Raw genomic sequence first — 23,625 nt, 5'->3', positions numbered from 1 at the left:
GACAGCCCTGCGGACACTGCTACGTAAATCAACTTCAGCGGATGGCGCTTAAGTAAAACTCACATTAACTCGACGTAACGACTGTGTGAAGGTAGTACACATGTAGTGCATATGGTAGAAAACATGTTAAGGGAAAGTAGATAGCCAACACTGAAACCACAATTGACGTTTAGGGAACATTTTAAAGTCTCTTTGAAAAGCATTGCCGAGACGAGGCGTGGTGGCTCTGTGGTAGAATACTTAATTGCCGCGCAAAATGCTGGGGTTCGATGCCTGCTGGGTCCCCGACATTTATCCTTTGCGTTCGTCGAGTCAGTGCTGCCGATATAACCTTCTTCTTAACGCTCACCCGTTAAATTTACCCGTGTCTGTTCTCGTGGTTCCTGGGTAGACAAACACCTTCAATCACCTTTGGCACATACCCACCCGCAGGCATGTGCCACACGTTTGGCGGACAGGGTTTAACGACGTACGCGACCGGATTAAGACATTAGCTATGCTATGGCCAGTCAGGCATATTGGTCAAACCGTCTTTCCCTTCCATACTAAACACCCAGTCGTAGGCGGCTAGATAGATAGATAGATAGATAGATAGATAGATAGATAGATAGATAGATAGATAGATAGATAGATAGATGCTAAAAATACGTGCAGTACACAAACAAATAATTCACTTTTACTAAAATATTGATACTTCCATTGACTTAGGGGAATTGTTGCTCTTCATACCAATCTCATCTAAACAACCCAAATAACTTTGGTTAGATCATTTTAGCTGTGATTACGTGCCACATCACGCTGAATACTTTGTGTTCAATGCTACGATGCAGAAAGTACACATTTATTCTATCTTTGCTTTCAAGCGTAGAAAGCCGATTTGGTTACTGATTAGCTTAGCTGGTTCTAAATATAATTTTATGACCGACTTTACGTATCCAGCCAGAGTCATGTTAGGCAAAAAACAAACAAACAAACAACTGAAATGGGTGAATATTTATGATCATTCTGATGGTAGCAGTGTTCTTGTTTTCGCTCTTCTTTCTGACTTTCGTTTTCAAACATGTTCCCTTCTACGATATTTATCACCCTCCCTGATTTAATTGCGTGTAGGCAGTGTTTGATAAAAGAAATCATGATGTCGGAACTTCTATGTTCACCCTTAAAAAAAGAAAACAGATTGGTTCGTGAGCCAGAAGTCCATTCTGGGTTTGACAGCATTTAATATGGCATTGTTCTGATACCTGTGCAACCACATAAAGCTCACAGTAAACGCTTGTTCCCAGGCCGTGGAGGATATGAAACCCAGAAGTTTTCATTTTGTCCATCATGAAAAGGCCAATTGCGAAAATTCATGAGGAGAAACATTTTAGGAACTAGAGTCGCAGCCGACATACAATGCTCTCTTCATCAAGCAAACAATCGCTTCGTGGGTCTGCGTGGTGTTTACAACACCGTTTTTGATATTGCGCGTTTGCCATAGTCATATAACGAGACAAGAAGCAATACGCTCGGAACAAGGGCTGCTAAATTGTAACAATACGTATTGCGCCGCCGGGCATCCCCTATGGGAATAGCAGGTCGAGCACCATGAAATGGCACTTTCGCATACATTGTTGGATTCGGCACAATCAAGACCCCAGCCGAGTGTTTGCTAGATTTATCGCTCTTTACATAGAAACAAATGCATTGTTTGTAGCATCTGGAAGAAGTTTGATGTCAACCTCCATACGGGCTTATACAAAGACCACGTTCAAGCCCAGCGTCGCACTCACACCAGCGATATCCAAGGTGTACAGTTCCAGGATCTGCAGTAAGTTTCAGTAGACAAACTACAGTGTTCATTCGGCTCTACAAATTTTTTGTGTGGTGCGTTAGTTTCATATACACGATCAACAGTCCGATGTAGTTTTTTTTTTTTTTTGACGCCATACCGAGGACGTCGGGGATGCTTCGTGAAATCACCAACGCGCCATTTCGCGTACTTATTGGCGAAAATTCCGTGATGTTTTCCACATATCTTTATAAATCTACGGAACGTTTGTATAACAAACAACGGGCATTGAACCTTTAGAGTACCTGCAACATCACTTTGAAAACATAAGTTACACGGAGAGAAATTGGACGTTTCTTTTTTTTAGCGGAAAGCCAAAAAACTACGGCTATCCTTTGCCAGTCGGCAGCCCTAGCTTGTGGGATTAGCGGTCGGGACCAAAACATTTTTGGAATAGTCGCGTTATCCTCCAAGGAGGCTATGAAGTTGCTAAATAACGATAAAGTCGGTGACGTTTAAAGGGACAGGAAAACTGAGTAATGGTACTTCAGAGTGCCATTCGTTGGCTATTTTGATAAATAGGATTCACCCTTTATCAAGCTGACGGTCCTAAAGGTATTTCATGTAAAGATAGTTGTATATGTTTTGTTCACAACTGTGTTTTTACATGTGTTTTGTTCACAGCTGCGCGCAACAAACGAATAAAAGACAGGGTTATAATAATAATAATAATAATAATAATAATAATAATAATAATAATAATAATAATAATAATAATAATAATAATAATAATGTTTATTTTCAACATGTTGTATTTCGGAATGTTAGATGTCAAGGGATGATACGCCGAAAGCCAGACTGCCTGACAATGGCCCTACCACCCAAGCACTGTTCAACTCAAACATATATAAACTTTGCAATTTAAGAAAGCGGAAGCAATAGGAGAAAAGAACAAGAAATATGACAACGCTATCAGGAACAGTTCTTAATACACATAAAATACTTTAAACAAGTGCACTATTTTTAAGTACAAATGTCGTACGCCACATTACGCCTGAGGCCCTGCTCATACTGTGAGGGCACACAGGACAAGAAATAAGATTTAACACATTCCTAAACACAGATTATGACGTGGCCTCATTCACATAATTTAGGACTTGGGAATGTTGATTTAGAAAAGAAAGTATGAGGTAATTAGGCCGATTAGTTCCGTATTTAGTTCTACAAAGCGAAAGTTGATGAGCCTTTCAACACTCCTTTTTTGATATTTTTGTCTGGCGCTTTTGCATGCGAACTAGGATCCAGCAGAAAAAAAAAATGAATCCTAGTGGACAAAACGAGGCATGGGAGCCAAAGTGACGCCAAGCTTTTGAGGAACGCACGGGCGCAATTTCGTCTGTGCCTGAGTAGATTTTTAATTACCATGCTTTACGTACACGTCCTGCAAACGCTCTCTCACGCAGTCTTACTAAGGCAATGAAAAGACAGTAACCTAACAATGACGTGGTAACACTGGACAGGTAGCACCGGACGCGGTACCTTGACGTGGTGAGATTCGATAACATTAGACAATTAGTTGTATTGTACATTTAGTGCCTTGAGGGCATGAAGTACTGAAATTTGCTATGAAGCACCATGTCGAAGCAGTAGCTGTGCCTGGTATTTAAACAAGAAAACAATGTACGCGCACGTTTCCTAACTTGGTGAAGATAGAAATTAAATGTAACTCGAAAGTGCAGAGCTGACGAACCACTATAGACGAAGCGGAGGCACACCTTTTGGGTAACTGCATTTCTGTCTATTCTTGGAAGGTTGTCTAACAAAGGACAAATTAATGTCAGTCAGGTATGCACGCAAACGTAAGTAATAATAAATGTAAAACGAGAATTCGGTATTTCCACCATCGACCTGATATGTGGGGTATAACGTCCCAAAACCACTTGTGATTATGAGATACACCGTAGTGGAGGGTTCCGGAAATTTCGACCACCTGGGGTTCGTTAACGTGCACCCAAATCTGAGCACACGGGCCTACAACATTTCCGCCTCCATCGGAAATGCAGCCGCCGCAGCCGGGATTCAATTCCGTGACCTGCGGGTCAGCAGCCGAGTACCTTAGCCACTAGACCACCGCAGCGGGGTTCCTCCATCGACCTCCATGGTCCCACGTGCCACAAATAACGTTCTTCGGACACACGTGTAAGAGCGCGTTGTCCTACAGCACTTTGATACGAATGAATTGCATTCGTGACAGGGGAGCGAATAATTTGACGCCACACTCCACCCTAATCTGGACGGGTTAGGTTCCTCATCTACCAAAGCCCCAGCAAGAGTGTTCGTGTTCATGGCGGTAATATTGCCATTAAGTTATATATAAAACTAAAGGTGGACATGCTGTAGGCCCGTGTGCTCAGATTTGGGTGCACATTAATGAACCCCAGGTTGTCGAAAATTCTGAAGCCCTCCACTACGTTATCCCTTATAATCATATGGTGGCTTTGGGACGTTAAACTCCACATATCAAATCTACAGCGACTCACTTTCTTGAGCCAAGAAACAATTTTTTTGTAAACGTGCTGCGCAGCATTTCAAATAATTTGTTTCTTGTGAAGCAATCTACGAAAATAATACGCGAAGTGAAAAGCACAAAAAAATCTTCGGGCCGAATAGCACCATAAGGGAAATGTTGCTTTAAGACTAGAAATTACGAATGCAATACGCACTTCACAAAGTAATGGTGACGTTCGTACCTATAGCGGACTCCGAGCTGAGAGGCAGATGATACAAGGGAAGACCACGACGGACGCAGCACACGTTATCGCACACATTTTATCACGTCTCCCTGCTGCTGTCCGTACTTCTTCATTGCCTTAAATGCTCATGAAAACGGAGCGTGACGACGTTGCCGTTGCGTCTACGCCATGTGCACTGCCCTCGCATCCGATTCATGCCAGCTCTTGCCCAACCATGTGCATGTGAAGCGATAAACACGAATAAGAATGCCGCAATCGCAGTGGCAAAACACGTAAGTACTGCATTAGATAACCAGTACGCGTGTTTCCTTGAAAGAAGTGGGTGATGTGCTGCCATTTTACGGCCGGTGTGCAGCTGCGAAGCACCATCGCTTTTGGCCAGAGTGGCCACTCTTGATTTTTCTGTTAGTTTAAAATATTGCCGCGAAGCGTTTCGAAGTTAGTGTTGGGCATGCCGATAACTACCTGCACGTGGCCTTCTCGTTTCCGACCGTGGTCGATGACGCGTCGTCCTTTATCTGCGATGATCGTGGCCTGCACTTCGACCATGCGGTGACTACGAGATAGCCCCTGAATCTAAGGTGATTGTTTTAGCTGCATTTGGGGGGCGTATCTCGAATGGCCAACGCAGCCTTGCATTTGAGTGGCCCCGCCGTGGTGGTCTAGCGGCTAAGGTACTCGGCTGCTGACCCGCAGAGTGCGGGCTTGAATCCCGGCTGCGGTGGCTGCATTTTCGATGGAGGCGGAAATGTAGGCCCGTGAGCTCAGATTTGGGTGCACGTTTAAAGAACCCCAAGTGGTCGAAACTTCCGAAGCCCTCCACTACATCGTCTCTCATAATCATATGCTGGTTTTCAGACGTTGAACCCCACATAGCAATCAATCAATCAATTGAGCAGGCATTCTGTTCCCCGATGGCCGTCGAGCACGTTGTTCGCGACCACCGAAGCACAGATGTGCAGTTTAGATGCGAAGCAGCCTGTGTTAAGCTGTCCCTCCATATGAACGCGCCGTCCGCATTATGTAATGGCGCGTTGCCGAGTAGGTCACACCACTGTCTGTCGTTCATTGACGTCGTGCTCCCCTCGCAGTGTATGCTGACGTAATTTCTCCGTCGCCTGCCACGTGCTCGCCGCGGCGCCCGCAGCTACCACCTCGTCCGTTCACCCGCGAAACCTGCCATAACCGCCGCTCACTACACCACCGACTCGTAGGTTCACGCACAATCATTCTGAAGCACGCCCTAACATACGTATTGAAACGTATGGGTACGTTTCACCTACAAGACCTACGCCTGCCATCGCTTCAAACGAGTCTTCCAGCGCTCACCACAGCACCCGCGTTAGAGCCGTTCAACTCGTAACGCCACCCATGCGCAACTCTGCTGCTTCGCATTTCATCATGGTTCCCTTCGAGGAGATGGTCCAAGACTTATCTTTAGTGGGCGCAAGACTGACAAATAAACAGTGTTTTCTCCGTTTTTACTAGCTTCCCGGCCTCCTGTCTTCGGGCTGCCGTAACCTCTACGTCACATCTGACGGAGCTGCAGGGTATGCACAAGAACCATCTTACAACAGCCGCCGCAAAGAACGAGGACGCTGAAGACACGGATACTATAAGCATCCGCCGCCTCCGAAACTTTCTGCCAGAGCTGGGACTGCCACCGGACCCCTCGCGACCTAGAAAAGACACTTCCACATCTACCAGGAGCAACCCGCAAACATCCACCTCTGTTATTCTGCAGCAGCCGCGGGTTCCTCCAACTTTTCATGGTTACGCCACTGAAGACCTGGTAGCATAGCTCAACCAGTTCGAGCGGGTGGCTACCATCAATCGGTGGGATGACAATTTTCGGTTGCATTACGTTTACATTTATTACCTAGACGGCCCCGCCAGAATGTGGTACGAAAGCTACGAGACCACATTCACCACCTGAGAATTTTCAAAGAATGAGGTGCTCAGGACATTCACCAGCATCATGCGAAAAGAAGGTGCCCCGCTGCTGCCCGAATAAAAAAACCAACCACCTAATGAGACCCTAAACGTGTAATACAAAGAAGTGAAATGCATTTTTCAGTGAAGGGGCCAAGATATGGCCGTAACAGAATTTGGTTCATCCGTAATAGATACAATCATCCGTTATAGGAAATGCTGTACGCGATAATCCATCATGTGATTCCGGCATCAAAGGTTGATTGTTTCTTGTATAGTCGCTGTGTGAGAGCTTGCACAACTGCATTGCTGTTTGGCAGCAATGGCTCGTTGACGCTTAGTGACACATCTCCATCCCGATGATTAACGCCGATATCATGATTTGACGCGTGTGGTGAACAAAAATTTAGGCAAGAGACTGACAGTTTTTTTATTTCATTAAAACGTATTCTTTTGTAATAGAATTGGCTTAATATGAAATGCACACGAACACAAACAGAACACGCGTAAACCTCTTGTTGGCTAATTGCAGTTCACTATAGAGTGCGGGTGGTTGCTATATACCCAATAAAGTGCATATGGACATAGCCCTTTCGGTAGCTCAGTTGATAGAGCGTCGTTTACGGTATTCGAAGGTCGCCGGTTCAGTCCGTGCACATGGCAAGTTATCTCTTCATCCACATTTTATTCTAGACATTTACATTACAATTATACTTCTAATATTACGATGCCTTTTTGTGAAATGCAAACGTTAGTATTTAGGAAATGAACATGCCGGTCTGTTTTTTGAGCGTGCGCCTCATCGTGAATAGCGCCCCTACACAGAGCGCCAAGAAGGAACAGACGTGAAGTGAGTCTATGCTCGTCTGTTCCTTCCTGGTGCCTTGTCTAGTTGCACTACTCACGATGGTTACTATGTCCAAGCACCACATCGCCTGAAAGTCCACTCGTTTATAGTCCGCATGATATATGCCATGAAAACGTCTCCTCACTATATGTATCAAGCTGAAGCGATGCCTTTCATCATATCAATAAAAAGAAGCCCCCCCCCCCCCCCCCACAAAACTCTGATCCACCACTTTCACGTCTTGCCCACGCTTATGTCGATCGTGACATCATGTGGTACCCGGGTAAGTTCAAACGCTATTAGGAGAGTTGCTTTGCCTTTAGTGCAAAACTGCCAGTATCTGTGAGCAGCTAGGTTTCGTCAAATATAACATGCTTTCCTTCGATATTGCTAGAAGCGTTTTAAACGTGGTCTACTAGTGGTTTGGTGTTACTACCATGACTACTGTGATTTGGTGTGACAGACGTATCTCCTTCACCATACATCGCTTTTTAGGAGTGGAGCCCCTCTAACCTTCACCTACCTCAAGCGTAACCGGCACTATCTCTTGAACATAGTAATAGATGGTGCCGTTTCATATAAATACATACAAACTGCCGTTCAGTGAGGATATTCTAGATGGCGTTGTACCGCTACTCTCTAATTGGCTGCTGCGCGGCCTGCACCTTTGTGCGCGGAGAACGAGTGCCTCGCAGTCTCCTGGATCGTCGCTGTTAGCCAGACATACATACATACATACATACATACATACATACATACATACATACATACATACAAGCATACATACATACATACATACATACATACATACATACATACATACATACATACATACATACATACATACATACATACATACATACATACATACATACATACATACATACATACATACATACATACATACATACATACATACATACATACATACATACATACATACATACAGGCATGCAGGGACAGACAGACGCGCTGACGAACGGTTTTGCGGAGGCACACACGCACGGATGAACGGACGCATGCACGCATGGACGGAGAGATAGATGACCCGGTGGACGCACAGACAGACGGACGCTTCACTCCACTCATTATCATTCACTCCGTGGATATGCTGTGAATTATTTATGTTTTGTTTGGCGGTATTAAGATATTGAAATATTGTTACGCAGTTTCTTCTTACTTATATAGCTTAAAGAAGAGAGAAAGTTTTGCTAAATGCGACTGCCAAAGTTTATCGTGGCTGTTTACGGAAGTTACATACATGTCTTTTTCTTTCGTATTCTTTGTGGTAACAACGACAACTTAAATTGGCGCTTTCAGAGTATGTATGCGCTACAAGGAAAGACCATGTTATTTGGTGGAGCGTACAGTTTGTTGTTCCTGATTGTTGGATGTTCGCCCGTAACCAGTCAAAGTAAGTATCCTTGATTTTTCGCTGCAAGGTTGAATAGGAATAACGCTTTAAGCCATATGTTCATTGGCAGATGTCAACGCGTTTTGATAGCGGCGGATACATCTTTTCACAGATGACAAAATTCATCAACATTCACGCAAAATAAAAGAAAAACTGCATAGCAGAGCACATAGGAATAGTTTGTATAATTCATATAAACTGTAAAAATTCTTAAATTTGCCAAAGATGGGCAGGCTTGCCCGCAAAATATTACAGGATTAACATAGCGAAATACAAGCGCTAGAAGACTAAAATATAGACATTGCTTCATGAGAAACACTTTTCATAGTAATAGCAGCACATTTCAGCAATACTTTATCGAAAGAAGAAAAAAACGTATTGTGGAATACATGTACAATAATACCAATAATAAAATACCAGTTTCATTTCGGGAACACCTGTATCCTCCTAAGGCATTCATTAGGCGCGCGTTAATCTTGTGATTGTTACATGCCCTTGAAGCTTGCAAGTTAGGCATGTAACTTCAATCATTTATGGGCACGAAGGAATAAAAAAAACGTACTCATTTATTCCACTGCCCATCTCCATTGCCGAGATGGTTGTTGCCTTAACAACGTTCCAGCAACCGCAGCTTCTAAAATATTGCTACGATACTGAGGATGCGCGTGGAAGAAGAGGAGAACGAGGTTGGCACGAGCGGTGATCGGCCAGATCCCTGGACTCTCGCATTGATCATCTCCTGTAAATAAAGGCATCCATCGCACCGTAACAAGATTGGTGGAAGGTTCGGGGTACAGCGGAGCGATCCAAGGCCAACGATCACGGAAGCGCTACCTCAAGAACTACGCCGAAGCCGCCGACTGGCTGGTCTACCACCGCTCTCTATGGATCCGATTGCTGACGGCGACACCACGCACTCTTCGTCTGGCGCTGCGTGGCCCCGGCACATGGTACCACGAAGCTTCTCAGGGAGGGTCGGAGAAGACGTCGACGAATGGCTGAAACACTTCAACCGTGTGAGTAAATACAACTGTTGGGATGCGGCCTCCCGGTTGTCCAACGTTGGATTGTTTCTTCAAGGGACGGCGTTGGTGTGGTTTGAAAACCACGAAGAAACAATAATGACCTGGGAAGCATTTGAGAAAGAAATAGCGAGCTGCTTCGGGGACCCATTGATGAAGAAGAAGCGCCCTGAGCAAACTTTGATGCAGCGTGCTCAAGTAGTCCCCGGTGAAACATGCACAACGTACATTGAAGAGATCCTGAAATTGTGCAAGTCTGTAGACCCACGCATGAAAGAAGATGACAAGGTAGGGCATCTTCTCAAAGGGGTTGCTGAGGATGTCTACAATTTCCTCATCGGCAAGGACACCTTGGCGTCTGTAGCGGACGTAATACAACACTGCCGCACGTTTGAGACACTGAAGGCCAGGCGCATCACTCCCAAATTTGGTAGACTTGCCAACGTCACCACCGTTGCAAGTGTCGACGTCCCTCCAACATCCCCCTGTGATCTTGCCTCAATGATCAGGCAAATCGTACGCGAAGAACTTGGACGACGTGATGCTGTCAACCCGCCGAGAGCACCTGCTATCAACACCTCCCCGCCATACAACGCAATGTGTGCTGCCGTTGATGCCACGCTATATGATGTGCCCCAATCAAGAGCACCAGAGCCCCCAACCGACAACTTACATCATCGCCGTGGTTTCCAGAACGCCTCCCGCCAACCACCTACAATGGTGTCTTCGTGGGACGATCATGGGCACATGGCGCCTCGTGGAAGGTTTGGCGACGTGCGTGAGGCCCCTGTGTGCTATAACCGCGGTTTCCGTGGACATGTGGCTCGATTCTGTGGTCAAAGGCGTTGCCCCCAGCAACGCTACTACGAGGACCATCACTTTCTTCTCGACAAAACCGCTGGCGCGGTGGTATGCGTTCAATGCGGGACGCGTACGTTGGGGACGGCTTCCAGCAAACGACCCACAGTGATACACATGTAGGACGCAATTTCCACCGGAATTTACGCGACGACTCGCCTTCCTCCGTGCGAAGCTTGACGCCCCCCACAACACGCCGGTTCCATTCCCCATCTCCTGGTCGACGCGTCACCTCCCCGCCTCCGGGAAACTAGGTGGTGCGGCCAGTGGAGGTGAGGTTGCCGAACATTTGTCACTACATCCGCTTAGGCCTCCACCCGTTTTTATGACTCAAAATAGGGTCCCCGCGCTTATTGATGAACTTCCTACGATGGCTTTGATAGATACTGGAGCAGCTGTTTCAGTGATGAGTCTTAACTTCAAATTGCGGCTAGGACACAAAGTGATGTTTCGCTGGGACAGTTGTGCATCATTTCGTGCAGTGAGCGGGGAGACATTGTGCCCGATCGGTGTGTGTGTTGTTAGTGTCACTTCGGGTGACAAGGCCTTCGAGGCTGAATTCGCCGTCCTGACCAGCTCCACCCATGACATCATCTTGGGCATCGATTTTCTACGCGAGTGCGGGGCTACTGCAGATTGCGGTGCTGGCGAGATTATGCTATCGGCATTTACTGACGATCCTAGGTGCTGTCAAGGATCTATCACCGTCATTGAGGATGTTGTCTTGCCGCCCAACTCGATGAAGACCGTACGCGTTGACGCCTCTGCCTCGTACGCCGGAAAGATTGATGTTCTTGTGGAGCCCATTCCTCTTAATTGCGCCAAGAAAAATGTGCTCATTCCACATTGTGTTCTGTCGATCAGTGACGGGCGATCGGCCTTATGGGTGTCGAACTATTCAAATGAACCTGTTATGCTACCGGGCCGAATGCGACTCGCCCGCTTCAAACAAAATGCGACCAGTTTCATTGCATCTTTAAGTGACGAGAGAGTAGATCCTATTTGTGAAACGTACCATACAGAAGCCAACTTTCTGAGTATGGTAAACAAGTCGCTATCATCAGAAAAACGTCAAGCTTTGGTCGAAGTCCTTGCGAAGCACGCTACTATATTTGACTTTGCGCAGAAAGAAGAGCAAATAAGTGTACCCGAGTGGCGTACTCGCCATGGGATTGACACAGGATCCGCTCACCCTATCCGGCAGAAACCATACCGTGTCTCATCTGCGGAGCGCAAGGTCATTACTCAACAGGTAGAAGAGATGTTAAAGAAAAGGGTTATTCAAGAGTCGTGTAGCCCTTGGGCTGCCCCTGGGATTCTTGTCTGAAAGAAGGATGGTACATGGCGATTCTGCGTGGATTACAGACGGCTCAACTCTGTTACTAAAAAGGATGTCTACCCGCTTCCCAGGATTGATGATGTCATCGATTGTTTACATTCGGCGTCGTACTTCTCATCCGTGGATTTGAGATCTGGTTATTGGCAAATACCCATGCACCCGAATGACAAAGAGAAAACGGCCTTCATAACCCCAGATGTACTATTTGAATTCAATTTAATGCCGTTTGGCCTATGCAACGCTCCAGCCACGTTTGAGCGCTTCATGGACTCTGTGTTACGTGGACTAAAGTGGGAAGTTTGTCTTTGCTACCTGGATGACATTATAATATTTGGCCGTACATTAGATGAACACAACCATCGTCTAGACATTGTTCTCACCTGCCTTGAGAGAGCTAAGCTCACCCTGAACTCTAAGAAGTGTCACTTTGGCAGCCGTGAGACTCTCGTTCTCGGTCACCTGGTGGACAAGCATGGCGTTCGACTCGACCCCCAGAAAGTCGCAGCAGTCAGCAGCTTCAAACAACCTCAGTCGGTACGAGAGTTGCGAAGCTTTTTGGGCCTATGCTCGTACTTCCGTCGCTTCGTGCCCAGGTTCGCCAACCTCGCTTACCCTTTGACGTCCCTACTCAACAAGAACGCGCCTTTTCGGTGGTCAGCGGAATGCGAGTCGTCTTTTTCGCAACTCAAGTTTGCTCTTACGTCAGGACCCGTACTTCGCCACTATGACCCATCTGCTGCCACAGAAGTTCATACCGATGCCAGTGGTGTAGGTATTGGCGCCGTATTGGTCCAATGCCATGGAGCTGCTGAACACGTCGTTGCCTATGCCAGTCGCTGTTTAAGTAAGCCGGAGCGAAACTATACTGTCACAGAGCAGGAATGTCTCGCGGTCATATTCGCCGTGCACAAGTTTCGCCCTTATATCTATGGACGCCGATTCTCAATTGTCACGGACCACCATTCTTTATGTTGGCTCACTGGACTACGGGACCCATCTGGTCGTCTTGCTCGTTGGGCATTACGATTGCAAGAACACGACTTTGAAGTCTGCTACAAGAGCGGTCGTCGTCATGCCGACGCTGATTGCCTTTCACGACTTCCCCTTCCGACAACCGAGTGTGACGCTGACAACTTTGATGAATATTTGGCTGTAGTGGATACTCCGTTCCCCGACCTAACAACTTTTCGAGCAGAGCAACGCAGTGACAACAGTCTCGCTTCTTTCTTTGTTTCCGGAACGAACGGTCAACGTGGTTTCGTCGTAAAGAATGGCGTTCTCTACAAAAAGAATTATTCCGGCGTAGGCCCTCGCCTACTTCTAGTTGTGCCTACAAGTCTTCGACAACACGTACTTCGAGCAATGCACGACGACCCAACATCTGGCCATATGGGTTTTTCTAGGACATTTTATCGCACGCAAGAACGCTTCTTCTGGCCGAAGATGCGTAAAAGTGTGACTGCATACGTTGCGAGCTGTGAGCAATGTCAACGCCACAAGCGTCCTACAACTCCGCCAGCCGGACTACTTCATCCCATAGCACCCCCGAGTTCACCATTTGACGTCGTAGGTGTTGACCTGCTCGGCCCTTTTCCGCGATCAACGAACGGCAACCGATGAATTATTGTGGGCGTTGACCACCTCACACGTTACGCCGAAACTGCGGCGATTCCTGCGGCAACGGCCACTCAAGTTTCACAGTTCATGCTGTCACACGTTATATTACGCCATGGATCCCCCCGTGTCATCATCAGTGATCGCGGGCGGCAATTTGTTGCCGATGTAGTTGAAGACCTCCTTCGTCTTGCTTCGTGCCATTTTCGTCACACTACCCCGTATCACCCGCAGGCTAATGGTTTGACGGAACGAACAAATAGGACTCTCGTCAACATGATTTCCATGTATGTTGATTCTGGACACAAAACATGGGACGCGATTTTGCCATTTATAACTTTCGCCTACAACACTGCACAGCACGAAACAACGAGATACAGTCTATTTTATCTGCTCTACGCACGCCAACCCCGCACAGCTCTTGACACTATTCTTCCTTTTTCCGAGACTGATCAACCTACTCTCGCCGAAACCATTTGCCGCGCAGAAGAGGCCCGGCGCATCGCCTGTCTTCGAACTTTCGTCTCACAGAAACGCTCCAAAAACCGTTGCGACAGAAGTCACCGGCACGTATGGTTTGAGAAAGGGGATTTGGTGTGGCTTTGGACGCCGCTTCGCAAGCGCGGCCTCTGCCAAAAGTTTCTGGCCAACCGGTCCGTTTGTTGTCTTGGAACGTCTAAGCGATGTCACGTACGTGATATCTCAGCTGTTGTCAACTGGCCGCCGCTCAAGCAAGACCAACGTCGTTCATGTTGCCCGTTTAAAACGCTATCATCATCGCAACGAAGCCTAACTCGCCCGGTGGGCATCGTCTGCAAAGGGGGAATTGCTACGATACTGAGGATGCGCGTGGAAGAAGAGGAGAACGAGGTTGGTACGAGCGGTGATCGGCCAGATCCCTGGACTCTCGCATTGATCATCTCCTGTAAATAAAGGCATTCATCGCACCGTAACAATATGTTATTTATACAATGCTACTTCAACCTCGACACAAGTCTTGTGAAAGACGCATGGCTCGCGTAAACATAGACACGTGGCACCTATCTTGAGATACCGACTTTCGTCGGGAGAGCAGAATTCTTCTGTCACATCGTTGGGCGCTGTACCACATGGGGTCAATCAGTGCCTGTGGGTAACCCTTCGGTGCTTTCCCCTGAGTTGGAGACGAGTGGTGTACTCTTACAAGCAGCGGAAGAAATAAAATGAACACAATAAAAGAAGGCAGGAAGAAGCGCTCACTTTCTATCAAGTTTTCTATTTATTCAGAACACATACTGCACCGGTAGCGTGGGGAAAAGAAGCGTGCATACCCATTTCTCGCTCAACAACCAAGCCACACCATTGGCACGTACTTCATGCTTAAGCGAGATGCAATATTCCTAATCACATGTAGCGTCACCGACAAAACAAGACGTGTGAATAGCTAATTGGTACTCATTGTGGCATATGTACATATTCGATTGTTTTTCCTGGTAGTGATACTTCGTATATATATATATATATATATATATATATATAAATATATATATATATATATATATATATATATATATAAATATATATATATATATATATATATATATATATATATATATATATATATATATATATACCCTGCCCACGGCAAGTTATCTCTTCACCCACTTTTCTTTCTTCTCATTTACATTACAATTGGCCCAATAACTTCCCCTATACATTCCTTGGCATTATTGTCTGTTAGAGCTCACACACACCCACACACACACACACATATATATATATATATATATATATATATATGAGACCTAACAGATAATAATGCCAAGGAATGTATAGGGGAAGTAATTTGAACAAATGTAATATAAATAAGAAGAAAAAAAGTGGGAAGAAAAGAAGAAAATAACCTACCTGCTCACGGTCGGTTATTTTTTCACCTACCTTTCTTTTTTCTTATTTACATTACATTCGGTTCTAATAACTTCCACTATACATTGCTTGGCATTACTGTCTGTTAGATCTCGTTAATATTGTGTCAAAACACGGAAAAACGAGCCCTTAGGTATACACTTCTTTCCCTTATATATATATTTTATAATTTATTTATTTACAGAATACTGCGGTCGAAAGACCAAGCAGGGGGGCATAATAAAAAGTGATTCACAATGTAAGTTAAATAAAAAGAGAGTTCAAGAAAAAAAACATGTTAAGGCACTAGAACACAGGATAACAATTGAAGAAATTTAAATGGCAGCAACAAATTGCAAATTCCAGTTGGAGAATGCAAATCAAATACAACGTGAGACAGTCTGAGATCTTGAGTTGTACGGTTGAAAACGGAAAGATACATAGTTATCGAAGTCAGGATTTTCATTATCACAGAATGCTTCAAAAGGTAACGCGTTCCAATCATTGATCGTCCGAGGAAAGAACGAGTTCATGAAAAGATTAGTACGTGCGAAGTAAGGTTCAAGAGTGTAACTGTGAGTATGTCGAGTTTGTCTTGAGATTCAATTTCTTGTATAAGTTTCTGGACAAATGTTAAATTTACAGAAATAAAGTGAGTGTAGAAATTTCAGCCGGGCAACAGCTCTTCGGTATTGTAAAGTAGAGATATCATTAATGGCCATGATCGTTGTTGGCGAGTCATTTCTGTGGTAGGCATTAAAGATAAAGCGAACCACCTTTTGCTGCACCATCTAAAGCTTCTTACTAACTTTCTTTATATTTGGGTTCCAAACGACACTAGCATAATCTAACTTTAGTCTTATAAAAGCATTGTAGGCCAACATGTTAATTTCTGAAGCGCTGTTTTTAATTTGTGTCTCAAAAAACCGACCATTCTAAAAGCAGATGAGCATGTTTTATTAATGTGGCTTGACCATGTTAGGTGGCTTGTAATTGTGACGCCCAAATATTTATATTCGTTAACCTCAGTCAATGGACAGTTGTTGAAATAATACGTATAACTGAAACGGTGCTTCTTATTTGTTATATGCATGACAACTGATTTATCGCTATTTAATTTCAATGGCCAATCTTCACACCACTTAGAATGGCACAAAGGTTGGATTGCAGTATATATATATATATATATATATATATATATATATATATATATATATATATATATATATATATATATATATATATACTTTTTTTCATTTGTTTTCATTTTTTTTCTGAGAGGAAAGCCAAGGTCATGCTGACGCAGCTACTGCCATCACATCGCAATTGGGCTGCCTGTGCAATCTCACGCGCATGGTAGTACGCGTTATAGAAAATGAATGTGCACTGCTTATTTAATGATTTGCACCTACACTCGTGGCGATGAATAGCCACATTTCTATCACTGTCCCCTTCCGCCCTATTTTTACGTTGCACCATGAGCTTACATTGGTTTTGGTTTTGTACAGGTGTGCATGCTATTCATTTTCACAATGCGTAATAATTGGAATTGTTTGATGGGCTTGTTTTTCAATTAGATAGAACCAATGAAACCATTGCACAATTCACCTAAGGACTAAGTACAAGAGATTATTCGTTGTTCTAACAGCAGTTTAATTAATCGGGCGAGCTTCACTTCAAATATTTTGCTAGCATGACCTACGCAATGGTGCTTCTTTGTGGACATAATACATCAAGTTTTTTCACTGAATTTTTTTTTGCCTTTACAAACCCACTAGTTCACTTCAGTGAGGGTCTTTTCAACTCACATTGATTACTGATTAGAAAATGAGCAGCATGTGATGCCTCCAGGATTGTCGTAAATAGTGTAGTCATCGTGTGCTGTCCGCAATTCCTCTTGCGCTTGTTTTTTTTTTGTTTTTGTTTCTGCTAAAGTGACATCGCCGCTTGAGCGGCTGCGGTGGAATTGGACTCACAGCTGTGAAAGACCACTCATGGAAGCTGTGGGGGACTGCGCAGTCAACATCAACAAGTATTTCTTCAACGAGACGGCCCGCATGTGCGAGAGGTTCTACTGGAACGGCTGCTTGAGAAGAGGAGTATACGAAACGCGCTATGAGTGCGCACTAAATTGCAACCCTGGTAAGCTTTGAGAGGTGGGCCTTCTTATTTTTCCTTCCTGACGTCTTCCTCAGCAGAGGCAAGGGGTGAGGCAGTGACACTTAAGCAACACAACCCACAAAGTTTTGCTTATTCTTGAAAAAAAAAGTTTTGAACAAAATGGCTACAGCTTCACGCATCCGCTTTTTTTTTGCATGCATAGCAGGATAAATTGGACGAAAAAAAACGGCAGGGAGGGTAACCAGTCTATAGGGATTTGAGTACATGTGTATAGGCCACCATTTCTTGTTGGCAACAGTGGTGGTTGCGCAAGTTAAACGAATATAAAATAGGTGAAAATAAATCACACATGACGAAAAAAAAGTTAGTTATCGAAAAACGACTCCCTCTTATATGCACCACATGCTCGCCGGAAAACTTTGGTGAAATTACAGTGTCGCGCTACAAGCCGTGTGGCTTGGCAGACCGTTCGAAATTTAACGGTGCACGGCCCCATGTGTTTCTAATAGGTGGTGTTTATATATTCTGGGAAGCCACACGCTTTTTAGTACTATACTATAATTTCACAAGAAATTTCTAGTCAGCCTCTGCTGCATATAACCGGGAGTTCTTTCTGGTATTTAGCTCATTTCATCAGATATGAAATTTTCTATCTACTTTCTACTAAGTTATAGCATGACGTCATTCCTGCTACCGAAAGATGGCGCCACGTACAAATGTCCCGATTTCTAAATATGATTCGACCGTTCGCCACAGCTCTTGACAACTGAACACTATGACCAAGTACAACAGCGGCATATGGAACATTATCATGGATGCAACGTGCGGTGGCGGTAAATTATATTGGCAGACACTCGATTCCACACGGTAGATGGCACGGGAAAAAAATATTCGTCGGCTCCTGCCAGCGGCGTAACCACCAAATTGAAAACGCGTTCACGCTCTAGAAACGAGAAGGCAAAAAAAAAAACGGTAGATCGGACTGACAAACTTGTCCGCGCACGTCAGAAACAGTCACATTTGTTCGATAGCTTTTTCATGCCACCGCTGTCGCCGAAATTCTAAATGTTCCGTTACGAAGTGAAGTGGATGCGTGCCAGTTTGTCTGCTTTTTTTCAGTTGTTCGTTTCCTAACGAATGAACATGTGTACGCAAAAAACAGAAACAGACCAGCTTTGACATTTTCAACCTGTTATTTCAAAAGATGCACCAACTGCGCGGCTGTAAGTAAAATAAGCATGAACTGTTCATGTGGTCTTACAGTTAGCGCTAATTGGGCTGGCCATCGTGGTTGAAAAATTGTTCATTGACTACAGTCACCTATTGACTGCTTGTTACTGGTTTTTCATAGCGTCTAAATTTGCCGTATTTTAACAAGAAAAGAATTGCCTTCTGTAGAGGCCTAAGCAACTTATTTGCCTTCGATCTTATTAGGAGAAAGCGCCGGCAGGTGCGGACAGCCACCACCGCCGGGGTGTTCATCAGCCATGATGAGAACGAGCAGGCTATTTCCACCACTGAGGAGAAGAAGACAGCTGCGCGCCACTCGACCACTGTCGTCGTTGGGTCGTCCTGGCAGGCCCGGAATGAAAACGCGGCCCCTGCTCACTCCACCACTGTGGGTTATGAATCAAGCTAAAATACCCATAGTACCAACCTTTCCCGTAGCCAACAATTTCGAGATTGATGCGTATTATTACGACATCATGACCAGGACTTGCAAGCACTACAAGTTTTGTGGACCGCAGTCAGCACCAGCGGGCAGCAATTTCTTCACGAGCATCACGGATTGCATCATGGAATGCGAGTAAGCATGATTCAGCCTTCACGGGAATGTTCCGCGCGAGATACGAATGTAACGTAGAAGCCAGACTTTTTCATTTGGTACTGTAAACAGTTATTTGCTGCCACAAATACAAAGCTTTGCGTTTCGCTTGCAACTACTGCAACCTATTTACACTAAACCTTCACTCTTAGACAGGGAAAACACACGAAGATGTCCCGCTGAAAAATATACTGCATCTTCACATTCACCTATGCACACAGTGTAGCGCTTCCCTAAAACACTTTGTGTGTTAAATTTTGATGTCAAAGCTGTAGAGGTAGCTAAATTACTAGACTACGCCTGTTTGATGACCTCACCGGGACGAGTTAAATAAAAGCCCATCACACAAGCATGGAAGCCCATGTCAGTTGGAGCAATGAAACTGATGATATACTTTTAGGCTCTAACGTCCCAAAACTATCATATGACTAGGAGAGACGCCATAGTGAAGAGCTCCAGAAATTTTGGCCACCTGGGGTTCTTTAACGTGCACCCAAAGCAGACAACACGGGCAGCATTTTCGCCTCCGTCGAAAATGCAGCCTTTACAGCCGGGATTCGATCGCGTGACCTGTAGGTCAGCAGCCGAGTACCTAAGCCACTAGACCACCGCGGCGAGGCTTGAGCAATTAAATCCAAACTAAAAAAAAATGGAGCACGTTTGATAGCAGCAAGCATACCTTAATGGTGAAGCCACATAACGTTAGGTGTAAGTCATATCAGAAGAGGTGCCTTCAATAGGCGCTTTTGGCTGGCCGATTCTGCGGTATGTTCCCCGTTCCGGCCAAACGCTCAAAGTTACCGGAGCGCAACGCGCGTTTACGGTTTTAGCCAAGCACCATTCGTTCAAGGGAATTGTGAAGGTACCGGTGCATGAAAGTCAAACGTATCTTAAAAAGGAAAATAACAAATGTACCTATATTGCACAAAAGAGTGAACAATAAGTTTCATAACAGTGTGAATTGATTAACTGGTTCACGCCTGAGCATTGCCTTCATTTTTCTTTCTGCCCCCTTCACATGGAGCTGTACTATAATCCAAGTCTTAAAGGCAGCCCTAACGTGTTTCAACACCCTGCCCTGACGCAGCGCGTGCAACGCGTTGCCTTGTGGCAAGTCAAACAAAAGAGATCTTCTGAATAGGTGTAAGAGCGGCTGTTAAAAACTAAATTGTTACATTCTACATGAACTCTCCCACTAGTGAATGTTTGAGAAGCCATTTCGATGAAAGTACCATAGAAGCAGCTCGAGACGCTCCTTTATGTGCCGAAGTGTCAGCTCTCGATCATTTCGTATATAGTACGTAACTTCACATGCACGCATTTTTGAAGGGATTCACTGCGACGATTCCTCGGAGAAGGCACAGATCTTCGTGTACCATGAAGTGCCGTCGGGGCTTGCGTGTTGGCCAAACAAACGCTGCGTTTTCCGAGCAGCGTAGACTTGGGGCACAAGATACTGCCCTTGAGCCACCGCGGTGGTCTATGTATAGTGGCTAAGGTACTCGGCTGCTGACCCGCAGGTCGCGCTACGGAATTCCGGTTGTGGCGGCTGCGTCTTCGATGGAGGTGAAAATGCTGTAGGCCCGTGTGCTCAGATTTGGTTTCATGTCGAAGAACTCCAGGTGGTCGAATTTTCCACAGCCCTTCACTAAGGCGTATCTCATAATCGTATTGTGGTTTTGGGACGTTAAACCCCACATATCAAATCATCAACAGGCTGGCATTTTAGTTGTTTCTCCTCGCGTCACGTGATTCTTCGCTAGCTACAGTTCATGCTGACGGTCTGGTCAGACTTTCAGCACCTAACCGTCTGGCGCATGCGAAGTGGTATAAACACCGACTCTCTGAACGGAACGAGAGACAAATTTTTACTCAGCTAAAAGTGCCTAATAACAGACTACATGGCAATTAGACGAAAAAATAACAGACAATCCCATCACGATAGTTGGCAACGTTCGATAACTGTAGGTATTGGGCCACTTTACGAAGGGTGAATACAAGAACAACAAACGGCAAGCCTTGGTGGTTTTTACTTTCTGTATCTACATTTCGTAAAGTGTTACGCTACAAAACATCCTGCTGTTGGTTCAGCAATGCCTTGCGGGGAACAGATAAGCTAGTTAACTACCACGCCGCAGTTACAGCGCGTCTTCTCCACATGAGTCCGCTTGTACCTGCGGCCTCTATTTTGCATAAAAGGAATGTCCATAACAGGTAATGAAAGACAATTTGTGCAGCTAATGAGAAATGATGTGCGCTGACGAGCATCACGCAACAACGATAATAATAAGTCCGGGGTTGGGGGTGGAGGAGAGTGGCAGCGACGAGCGACATCAGCTCCAGTCGTAATTCTGATCCTCTTTAAGACAAAAAAAAATAATAATTTTGCGAAATCGTCTTCAGCGCTTACTAGCTAAGTGTTTTATAAAATGCGTCCTACAAAATATTTTAACGCAATAGCCTTGAAGAGCTCGTTTCGCTGAAAGGTCGACGTCAGTGTGTGCGTCGGTTTCGTTGGTTGTGAGCGAAAAGTCGAGAGATGCGGGTCCGAGTTAAAATTGCACCGAACCGCCTGCGTGGCACGCAGATGTTTTACCACAGCACAAGATTTGTTCAATCTGCTTCGAAAAAAAAAACACTTTATCAATGTCATGTAAAGGAAGGAGTCTCCTAAACGCATCATATGTTGCGTTGCAGAAGCACGTGATCACGCCAATCGTCGAAAGATGCTCAAATTGAGCAATGAGTGGTTGTCAAAAACGTCCTCCAATTAGAAAGCGCCGAAACATATTTATTATTCATCATCACCAGAACCATCAAGAAAGCAAATAGCGTCGTACTTTCGTGTGTTGCCCTACTTAGGCTTAGGGGGACCTTCGGCAATCCGCAAAAAGAATAAATATGGTGCGGTGGGTACCTAACAACTGTGCTTGCTTTGAACATTCAGTGATACTTCCAAACGGCCACTTACGCGCCCAGTCTTTCGTTTTCTTATGGCACTGTTGAGGCGTGCACCGAAAACCGAAGCAGGCTAGCGATTGAGGAAGCGGTGCGCACTGCCCGATAACGATGTCATGAGCTACTCTTGAAGGCGAAGGTCAAGCACCCTTCAATTTTTATTTAGACCGTATCGGTAAAAGATGCTGTCGAAAAAAAAGGCGCTTAATTTCATACACTCCCCTTACTGTTATTGCTCCCAAAATGATGAGGAAGATGTATTTCTCATAAATATAAACATAATTTGTACAAAAGTTCCTTTCCTTGAAAAATAGTAAAAATATGTAACATATGTCGGAATAGTAAGCATACATCCGATAAATTGTAGTGTACATTAGTGATATTCGTTGTCTTTGAAATGTAGAATATTTAAACAACGCGCCTAAAGAAAACTTCACAGAAGGAAAAAAAGTTTTGACATTGGATATTTCGAGAATATATTCTTATTCTTCAGAGAATATATTAAATGCGATTGAAACTAACGAAAGAAAAGCGTTTCTTCAGCAATAATTTGCCATAATGTCCTGTGTGATACACCAAAAACCTAGGAGCTCATAGTCATGTCAGAAGTGGCTGGGGGCCATAACTGAGATTCGTGGCATACACTGAAGAGAAATCATGCTTGGTGTCCATCACGTTTTTTATCGTTTCTTTTCAGAGGGTTTCCATTCATGAAAGCCAGCTGAGAAGACTCGTAGCATGGTAACTGATATGCCTCTGGTATTTTCCTGTTTCGAGTACATTGCTTGAATTTTTCTAACCCTTCAGTGACGCCGGACAAGTGCTGAATTCTTAGTTAAACAAAATGATTCTAAAATAAAATTACCCATGCCATTTATTGGTGGCTAATAACCTCCTGTATCTAAGAGGTCGTGGTAAATAAAGTCTGACTTATGTGTCTTCAGTGCAATTAACACTTGTTATTATTTTAAACTTATTATATTTTACATTAAAATTGCAATTTGAATTACCAGTGGGAGTTCTTGTTTATTTATCTTACAGTTTTGTAATGACACTGTTGTGCTGTTTGCCAAGTGAACGGTTTGTCGCTCGAAAGGCATATAAATGTTCTGAAAAATTCAGTTGTGTTGTTTCGAGGTGCGGCGTGGTCTAGGATGTACAGATCATACTTGTAAAAGAACTTGTTGTTGGGCTAGTGGGTACAACATTTCTAAAAGGTAATTCGAGCGCGATACACGACGCGATCACTCACACGCGCATCCGTGTGTGTTTGATGCCTGGGTATGT

General features: G+C 44.7%; 1 protein-coding gene across 2 annotated transcripts; it reads left to right on the top strand.

Moving 5' to 3' along the window:
* Positions 1–1,567: 1,567 nt before the first annotated feature.
* Positions 1,568–23,350, top strand: LOC142765595 (uncharacterized). Of its 2 annotated transcripts, XM_075866818.1 has the most exons (5): positions 1,575–1,810; positions 8,624–8,717; positions 17,370–17,576; positions 18,990–19,362; positions 23,036–23,350. In XM_075866818.1, the coding sequence occupies exons 2-5, from the start codon at positions 8,627–8,629 to the stop codon at positions 23,061–23,063; spliced, it is 699 nt and encodes a 232-aa protein (XP_075722933.1). In that variant the 5' UTR covers positions 1,575–1,810; positions 8,624–8,626; the 3' UTR covers positions 23,064–23,350. The 2 variants fall into 2 exon arrangements, with proteins under 2 accessions (XP_075722932.1, XP_075722933.1); XM_075866817.1 differs by lacking the exon at positions 8,624–8,717 and having other exon boundaries at positions 1,568–1,810.
* Positions 23,351–23,625: the final 275 nt, after the last annotated feature.

This window comes from Rhipicephalus microplus, chromosome 6, assembly GCF_043290135.1.
Source record: "Rhipicephalus microplus isolate Deutch F79 chromosome 6, USDA_Rmic, whole genome shotgun sequence".
NCBI lineage: Eukaryota > Metazoa > Arthropoda > Arachnida > Ixodida > Ixodidae > Rhipicephalus > Rhipicephalus microplus.
This window is presented reverse-complemented; position numbering and strand designations above follow the sequence as displayed.

Bases quoted from the DNA above. Each gene is read 5' to 3' on its own strand.
- LOC142765595 (XM_075866817.1), top strand. From the start codon at position 1,588: ATGAAATGGCACTTTCGCATACATTGTTGGATTCGGCACAATCAAGAC. The intron at 1,811-17,369 runs GTAAGTTTCAGT...TTTCTGCTAAAG, and splicing joins GTACAGTTCCAGGATCTGCA to TGACATCGCCGCTTGAGCGG. The intron at 19,363-23,035 runs GTAAGCATGATT...GTTTCTTTTCAG, and splicing joins GATTGCATCATGGAATGCGA to AGGGTTTCCATTCATGAAAG.